At 38.3% G+C, this 9,817-nt stretch overlaps 1 protein-coding gene across 1 annotated transcript; it reads left to right on the top strand.

Annotated features, from left to right (window-relative positions):
- The first annotated feature begins 331 nt into the window (after positions 1-331).
- LOC103438621 (aspartyl protease AED3-like) lies at positions 332-3,088 on the top strand. The gene is made up of 3 exons (XM_008377152.4): positions 332-926; positions 1,316-1,790; positions 2,339-3,088. Exons 1-3 carry the CDS (start codon positions 456-458, stop codon positions 2,695-2,697), a joined length of 1,305 nt encoding a protein of 434 aa, XP_008375374.1. The 5' UTR covers positions 332-455; the 3' UTR covers positions 2,698-3,088.
- Positions 3,089-9,817: the final 6,729 nt, after the last annotated feature.

Raw genomic sequence — 9,817 nt, 5'->3', positions numbered from 1 at the left:
AGCATTTAATAGAAAAATTAATGGACAAATTGACTGGGGTTTGACATTGCAACAAATTCATAAGATGAGGTATGATATTGTAATTTTTAAAACTTGAGGTATGAGATTATGGTTCGACCCATAGTTGAAATAGTTTTGTGTAATTTACCTTTTTTTTAATCTAAAATGGTATATTTACACTAAGGAATGAAAGAATAAATTGGTTGTAAACTTACCATTTTCGAGATTCAAACTCAAGATATTTAACTTACCAATAAGATAAATACTACCAATATTATTAAGTGATATTTTGAATATCATCTTAAACTTGTAGGGTGTAAAATTTAGTTAACGCTAAAATAAAATAAATTTTAAAAGGGGAAAAACAAAAGACCACACAAATTTGACTGCCAAACTATATATAAACACATACTCCCCTACAGACTTAATCATCAGACATTTATACTCTCAGAGCCATGGCCACCCTCTCTCATGTCTTGTCACTATCCCTCCTCTTCCTCTCCTTAGCCCATGGCCTCAACAACCCTCAATGTAGTGAGACCAAAGAGCAAGGCTCAACCCTCCAAATCTTCCATGTCTACAGCCCATGCTCTCCCTTCAGACCCTCCAAACCAATGTCATGGGAGGAGAGTGTACTCCAAATGCAGGCCAAGGACCAGGCCAGGCTTCAGTTCCTGTCCAGCCTCGTCGCCAAAAAATCGGTTGTTCCGATCGCCTCTGGCCGGCAGATCATTCAGAGCCCCACTTACATTGTGAAGGCTAAGATCGGCACACCACCTCAGACTTTGCTCATGGCTGTTGACACTAGCAGCGATGCTGCTTGGGTTCCATGCAATGGCTGCGTTGGCTGCTCCTCCAGTGTGTTTAACTCTGCCATATCCACAACCTACAAGAACCTTGGTTGCCGAGCTGCTCAGTGCAACCAGGTACTCATAATTAATTTCATATAAACTTCAGAAAGAAAGAAAAAAAGATGAAATTCCTAACTTTTGTCATCTTTTCACTGTATTTAAACCAATTTTGCCTGTTATGTTGTCTAACAAATTGTAAATCTGGATCATTGATTAGGTGTAAATTTGTTTAAAAGTAAGTGACCGTTTAAACAAATCGAATACTTGTGTCATTATCCAGCTAATAAGCATAACCAGTAACCATTTTAAATATGGTAAAAGGTCCCTACCATGGTTTAATAGTGAATGAGATCTCTTAAAGTAGATCCTCTTCTATGCACTTTCTATGTTAATAGGTTAATAATTTGTGCTTTACTAAAATGGGACAAAATGATACACTAACAATGTGCATGATTAATCTTCAGGTCCCCAACCCCACTTGCTTAGGCAGCTCCTGCGGTTTCAACTTGACTTATGGTAGCTCCAGCATAGCAGCTAACCTCTCACAAGAAACCTTCACCCTAGCCACCGATTCTGTCCCCGGCTACACATTCGGTTGCATCCAGAAGGCCACCGGCAGCTCCGTTCCGCCACAGGGTCTTCTGGGGCTTGGCCGGGGACCATTGTCACTTCTATCCCAGACCCAAAACCTCTACCAGTCCACATTCTCATACTGCCTCCCCAGTTTCAAGTCCCCAAACTTTTCTGGGTCATTGAGACTTGGCCCTGTTGGGCAGCCCAAGAGGATCAAGTACACCCCACTGCTCAAGAACCCTAGAAGATCATCACTCTATTATGTGAACTTAAATGCGATTAGGGTTGGCAGGAGAATTGTTGATATCCCTCCTGCTGCGTTGGCATTCAATCCCACCACTGGTTCAGGAACCATCTTTGATTCAGGTAACATTGCCAAACAATTATTTTTTTTTTCAATTAAAAAAAAATGAATTGTTATTAGCATTCCAAAAATCTTATTTGTCACTCCAAACTTTCTATAATTAGAAAGAAAAATACATTTGTGAGAAGTGTAGAATAAGATTTTTGGAGTGTTAATAAAATTCTCTAAAAAATAATTATTATCTTAACTAAAAGAATTTTGGTAATGAATGGTATTTTGGATCCTTGCTGATTTAGGGTCTAGTCACAGAGCTACATTTTCTGCGATCATGTGACTAGCCCACATGTCATAATTTGACTAGAGGACCCCTCTTGGACTTCAAACTAGGTTTGGGATTTTTCTTCAGGGTTCTTTTCACATTGGGGTTTTTAGGCCACTATTCTTGATTTACGATCTAATGATAAGATTAATGACAAAAAAAAAATCTTGATGTATAGAATACAACGGAGTATAGTAAAATTTTCATAAATAGTTTTGACCTCAGGTGATGCTCGTAAGTATATGTCTCAAAATCATTACAAATAACATTGTCGTGTTTTGCGTTAATTAGGAACCGTGTTCACTCGACTAGTGCAACCGGCCTACCTTGCTGTTCGAAACGAGTTCCGAAGGCGAGTGGGCCCAAAAATACCGGTGACATCCCTGGGCGGGTTTGACACATGCTACTCAGTCCCCTTCGTCGTGCCTACGATAACGTTCATGTTCTCGGGCATGAACGTGACACTGCCACAAGACAACATTGTAATCCACAGCACAGCTGGTAGCATCACATGTCTAGCCATGGCAGCCTCACCAGACAACGTGAACTCAGTGCTAAATGTCATTGCCAATATGCAACAACAGAACCACAGAGTGCTCATTGATGTGCCCAACTCAAGGCTTGGAGTGGCCCGTGAGGCCTGCACTTAGTCAATCCTTTGTTGCCCTTCCCCCCAACTCCCACGACTATCTGTGGCCAACTACTGTAAACGTAGTACTATTTTTAGTTTGGTTTTTTTCTTCTTTGTGGGGTTATTTTGGCCTTTGTATCAAAGTTATTGTTGGAAGTCAAGGACACAAAAGTGGGATATTGATAGGAAAGGTCCAAAATTTAAGTGTTTTTGTAGGTTTACACCGACAAATGTCACGAGAAAGGGATCTCAATCTCAAGCTCTAGCTTTGTGTCTTTTTCTCTGATTGGATTGGTTTAGATAGGTATCAGCACAGTGTCACGGGTTATTTTTGCAAGAGGCTTGCAGCAAGAACCCTGTCCATTCCCAAGGTTTTTAATTCAATAAAATTTCCTGTCATCTTTTGAAGATATAGTACTCTGTGAGATTTGATTGCTTTACACACATGCAAAACATAAGACTTATTATATGTTACATATATGAGGATTTACTTATGTCACAATTCCAGTTTGATTTGTGTTCGGTTCAGAAAACATACAAGTTGAGCTTAAACAAAATATTATGGTTCATTTAAATATACTTTTAAAATGATCGAAAGTGTTTTTGATGAAAATATTTTTGAAATCATCCTTAATAACAATGTAAGTGAATTTTGAAAAAACACTTCAAGTACTTCTAAAACTTAAAAATATTTTTTCTAAAAACGTTATTAGTCATTTTAAAAACAATTTCAATCTAACCCCATAATGTTTTTTTATACAAAAATAAATAAACAAAAAGGAGTTTGAGCTTTTCAATACTGGACTCATAAAACTTGTGAGTTGCTCTCGCTCCCAATTTGGTTCAAGGCTTCAAGCTCGACTCTAATAAAAGTTAGACGTTTTTATATTATAATTAAAATAAAGATGTCAACAAAATTGAATCCAAATATTATATTGGTTTAACAAATTCTAAATTACTTATTTGTATTCATTAGTTTTCCATTCTTTAAAATTACTTGTATTTGGTCAACCAATTTTCTTTTTTCATTAAGTTAAACCAAAATTGAGTTCAAGTGTTTCTAAAATGACTTGAGTCGAGTCAAGCATAAAATGGAGTTGGATCCACAAATGAGCTAGTCAATTAAGCCGAGATTGATTACAATACTTGCATGTATTTAATACAATCACCATTTGATCATCGAGCTGATGATTTTGTTAGTGACAAAAACTGTTAGTGGTTAACAAACAATGGTTTTTATGAGGTGGTACAGTTTTAGGGTAAGGATACCAGGTGGTTTAGGGTTTTAACCTAGCCTCTTTATGTCAAGCCCTGATCCCGACATACGTCCAGGATCGACACATAATGTCACCAAGTACCCGTATATCTAACATACCCCACCTCCGGGATATGGACAAAGCACAACTCAAGATTCAAATTGCGTAATAATTTTTCTTTTACTCTATAGCTGCATCTAACCTCTTTGTTAGACTATCTACGTAACCTCTGATAAGATCAAGTCATTCGTAGTTCACCATTTGTTAAACTATGAACTTTTCGTAAAACATTTCCTAGCAGAAAACATAAAGTACCGCACAACACATCAACCATAAGCCAAACAAGAGTTGTCATTTTGCCATTCACATACACATATACTTTCCAACACCATTCCACAATCACGTCAATTAATAATTCATACAATACACCAAAATGCAGGGCTAGAACGACATAGTTCAATCGAGGCCTACATCTCTGAAACTTTCTCAATTTAGACCAAATCCAATGAATCAACGAAGTTAAGGATGTGATTTCGAACCACTCAACGAAATCCAACAACATCGGGTTCCAAACCACTTAACAGAACCAAAATACTAAGCAGGATTCCAGACCACTCAACGGAATCGTGGAGTAGAAAGGATTCCAGACCTCTCAACGGAATCCGAGTATATACGATTTCAGACCACTCAACAAAATTACGGAGTACAATGGATATTGGATCACTCAACGTAATCCAAAGCATGATACGATTTCGAACGACTCAATAGAATCATGGAGCACGAGGGATTCCAGACCACTCAACGAAATCTAGACAGAGCAGGAAACCGGACCACTCAATGGAACCCCAACGGAACCTAGTTCTTGACCACTCAACAAAACCAAGCGGAAGTCCAAGAAACATAATAACGACTTGAAGAAACAAGACATTAATCAAGTTACTCAATTCAAGAAGGCTTAACGAAATGAAACAAGCACAAATAGTAAATTTAGAACGAATCAACGAAGCAAGAAATGCACGAAATCAAAGCAACGAATCCCCATGACAATGGGTTAACAGTCCACTGCTAGCCCTTACATTTAACAAACAATCCAACATGCATTTCAAATCACATTTCACAAATATTCCCAATGCACAAGTCAAATCACATTTCATAATAATATATCGATGGCTAATTATTAAAAATCACATTTTAATAGAAATCACATTTATAAAACCAAGTCATATCCATAAAGGATACAAAATATGAAATTAGAGTAATAACCATATCATATATATTAAAGTCACTCACCGAGATAGGCCCACAAAGCCTCACTAAGTCTTCAGTAATACTTGTCACATCCCCGCCCGGGACGGATCACTTCCCGGGCCCGCTCCACTACCGTAGCACGACACTTTGGGCCCCAACCATGCCCTCACGTTTTGTTTCTGGGAACTCACGAGCAACTTCTCAGTGGGTCACCCATCATGGGATTGCTCTTGCGCGCTACTCGCTTAACTTCGGAGTTCCGATGGAACCTGAAGCCAGTGAGCTCTCAAAAGGCCTCGTGCTAGGTAGGGATGGGAATATACATTTAAGGATCACTCCCCTGGGCGATGTGGGATGTTACAATCCACCCCCCTTAGGAGCCCGACGTCCTCGTCGGCACACCACGGCCAGGGTTAGGCTCTAATACCAATTGTCATATCCCGCCCTGGGGCGGATCATTTCCCGGGCCCGCTCCACTACCGTAACACAATATTGTCCGTTTTGGGCCCCGACCACGCCCTCACGGTTTTGTTTTTGGGAACTCACGAGCAACTTCCCAGTGGGTCACCCATCATGGCATTGCTCTCGCACGCTACTCGCTTAACTTCGGAGTTCCGATAGAACCCGAAGCCAGTGAGCTCCCAAAAGGTCTCGTGCTAGGTAGGGATGGGAATATACATTTAAGGATCACTCCCCTGGGCGATGTGGGATGTTACAATCCACCCCCCCCTTAAGGGCCCGACGTCTTCGTCGGCACACTACGGCCAGGGTTAGGCTCTGATACCAATTGTCACATCCCGGCCCGGGGGGGATCACTTCCTGGGCCCGCTCCACTACCGTAGCACGATATTGTCTGCTTTGGGCCCCGACCACGCCCTCACAGTTTTGTTTCTGGGAACTCACGAGCAACTTTACAATGGGTCACCCATCATGGGATTGCTCTCGCGCGCTACTTGCTTAACTTCGGAGTTCCAATGGAACCCGAAGCCAGTGAGCTCCCAAAAAGCCTCGTGCTAGGTATGGATGGGAATATACATTTAAGGATCACTCCCCTGGGCGATGTGGGATGTAATACTAATTTTAGAACTTAAGGACGGTTACTTTAGATCAAAGTCAACCCCAATCATTCAATTCATCAAGATTCATATGTCAGATTCTCGATTTGTCAATTCCAAATGTCCTAAAATATTACGTACTATAAAGTACTAAAGTGTGGTGTCGATCCAACGGTCGGATCGTCGATTCATATAATGATCAAGTAGCATACCATAATGAAACTAGGTTCAAACAATCAAATCACATCAAATGGATATCAAATCTGAAATCAAGGCATCAAATTTAACTTTAAAAGGCATTTTCGGCCAACTGGCCACGTGCCGCCGCACAGGCCAGTTTTCGACGAACAGAAACCCAATTTTCCGACAAACTCCAAAAATTACTAAACTTTATAGAATTGTAGAACACAACAAGGGGAAGAACTTTCATACCTGGGATGAAGTCCAATTCGGCTGGAAAAATACCTGAAATTGCCCTTGATCCGTTGGACCCCTAGAAATGGGTGTTCTTGATTCGACTCGAAAACAAGCTCCGACGCCTCAACCAACATATGGGCATTGTTCCTGGGGTTGAAAGGAGTTGATTGATAGTGGTATTTGACTATAATACTTTCATGAATGGCGGATCGCAACCATAGACCTCTCAGCGCCATCGATGCCATTATTCGAGAAAATGAAGCCAATCCTTGTCGAGTTTGGGTGAAAATATATCGAATAGGGATCGACTGGGTTCGAAGTAATGATCAATATGGCACCGATCCTGTTGTCAACGGTGGCCGAAATAAGGAGATACGGTTGGGTTGGGTCGGCGGGTCGAAAAGGGGGTCCGGGCTGGGTGGTTCCTCCCTCCCTTCATTTCCCTCATTTCTCTCCTTTCTAATTGGCCAGTTTCTCCCCTCATTTCCTTCATTTCTCTTCTTTTCTTCCCATCTCAACCGTACACGTGGCGCCCAGATTACTGCTCCAACAAATCTGGAGCCTTCTAAATTAGTGATTAATTACTATTTTACCCCTGCATTTAACTGCTAATTTCTGCTTTGTTAAAACTCCGCTTCACAAACGGTTTTCGCCTACGCACTCGTGAGGTTGAGCTTTATCCAAATATGTAAATAAAAGTGACAAAACATATAGGAATTAAATAAGTCCTCGAAAAGTCTATTTAGTTCATTAAGGGTGTTTTCATCCTTCTACTTATCCAAAAAAAAAAAAAACTATACGCCGTAATTATAAATGCATCGAAACTAAGAATATGAAATACGTAATTTTAAATAGTGAAATCTAGGGACGAGATTTCACACCTTATATCTCTAGGGTTTAAAAACTCCTTCTAAACATGGAAACAAGCAGGAATCAAAGGGTGCCGATGTAATACTAGCCTAGCCACTCTGATGCCTTTGTTGTTTAGATAGAGAGGAATTACGTAGAGAAAATATTAGGGGTTAGGGTTGCATGAAATGTACCACTCTAGGTCTTCCTCTCTCCCTTACATAAAGCTCAATGTAGGTGCTCACAAATATTTCCTTGGGGGGCCAGGCTTTTCAGTTTCACTTAAAAGTGAGAGGTCTTAGGTTTGAATTTTATGGATGACGAATTCGATACCAAACTAAACTGCCTATTGTGTGACTTAGCCGAACTTTGCATTTTCCTATTGTAAAAATATCGATGTACATGTGCTCTTTATATTTCGACCCACAAAGTTCCGTTTTCTTTAGGCCCCAAGAGAAAGCAGGCTCTCTCCAAAGAGATAGAAACCCCCTCAGCCCAACTTTAGTCTATGTCCAATCCTTGTAACTATGTTGGCCCACTTCATATTTTTTGGGCATTACAATATTGATGAATATAAAATCATACGATAAAGTAGATATTATCAAAGGCTGACGTAAGACTTGTGTCACCGCCATTGACAAAAAGTCTTACATTCTCATGAGACTAATTGACTCTTGATGCCACACCTTCACCTTCAAGCCTCCTCTCCTCTGTTGGATTTCATCCGAATTCAAATTATGAGAATTTTAGAAATTTTTATATTCTTGTTATTCATTATATATTATGCAGTCATAAATTATTTGAATTTTCTTATTAAAATTAAACATAAATATACTTAACGAAAATTAACCTTATGATATACAATGAACAATTAAAATGTGAAAATCTTTAAAATTCTAAAAGAAAATCCTGAAAGTATCCTTGTCCCCCTCCTTTTATCTTATAAACTATTTTTCTGTTTGATGCCATTCGTTCAAGAGCCGCCAACCTGCACACCCTAGGGCCGACACCCTACTTTTAATAGTTGGTTGCCTTGTCATCATCAATAAAATCAATATACAATATTATTTCTAATACATATAATTTCTTTCTCTCTTAATCTTTTTTAGTAATTACATATTCTCAAGATTGATTTATATAAGATAGTATTATTTACATATTCATTTTTATTTCTCACATAATTTTTTTTAATTTTCAATCGTTATACTGAATGAATTAAAAAAAATTAATACCAAAAATTAACAAAAGTGTACGCTTAATAAAAATAGATCTGGAAATAATAACATCTTGTATACATAGCCATCAGTTCGCCCGAGGGCTGATATCTAGATATCTCCCAAACCAACAGCTTTCCAATTAATTTGAAAATCAACTATATAGAATGAATTAACTGTTAATATTCATTATATTTTTAATCAAAACGCTAATATATGTTATATTTTTATTCCAAACCGCCCGATCATTCGCGTAAATGATGGGGTCATACAAAGGTTGAGAGTGGAGTCAGAACCAACCATTCCCATCATAATTAAATTATTTTCTTCATTTCACGAATCATATATATATAACGTGCAGTTAGGTCATCAATCATCATCCTTTTTGAAAAACAAAATAATAAAGCAAATTCCCCACTTTTTGTAGACTTATATTGCAAAACATAAGTATACATCCACCATCATCATCCGCTTGTTGTACAGTAAATTTTTTTTTTTTTTTAACTAGTTGATTATCTATACTAAATAAAAGAATGTGAGTTTAGCCTCATAATGGGTCAGCAATAATATAGTTCAAATATGTCTTTGACGAGAATCGAATATAAAACATTTCACTTGCAAATAAAGAAAAATAGTATTATACCATAGTACTATGTGACGTACAATAAATACTTTTAAATATAGTTTATTAAAAATGAACATTTTCGTTCACCAAGAGGAAATAACCCAAGTGAGGATCCTCGTCGGATCCTCCTTGTGAGGATTCCGGGGATCCTCCAATCACATCAGTTCATCGTACATCGTGCGACCAGTTTTTGTCAGGTACTGCTTATATTCAATTATAAATAAAAAAATTTACAATAATTTCTGACCGCATAATATACGATGAACGGATGTCATTGGAGAATTTTTAGAATCCTTACAAAGAGAATATGACAAAGATCCTCTTGGAAATAACCCGACATCCATACACATTTACTCTTTTTACTTTTTTTTTAGAAAGTTTTTATTTATTTATTATAAGCGATAGTTTACACTAACATATTATAACAGGAACAAGGAAAGAGTTTTAAATTCAAAATACAGTGAGTTAGGGGAAA

Source organism: Malus domestica, chromosome 07 (assembly GCF_042453785.1).
Source record: "Malus domestica chromosome 07, GDT2T_hap1".
Lineage (NCBI taxonomy): Eukaryota > Viridiplantae > Streptophyta > Magnoliopsida > Rosales > Rosaceae > Malus > Malus domestica.
Note: the sequence above shows the minus strand (reverse complement) of the source record. Positions and strands in the feature narration are given on the sequence as shown.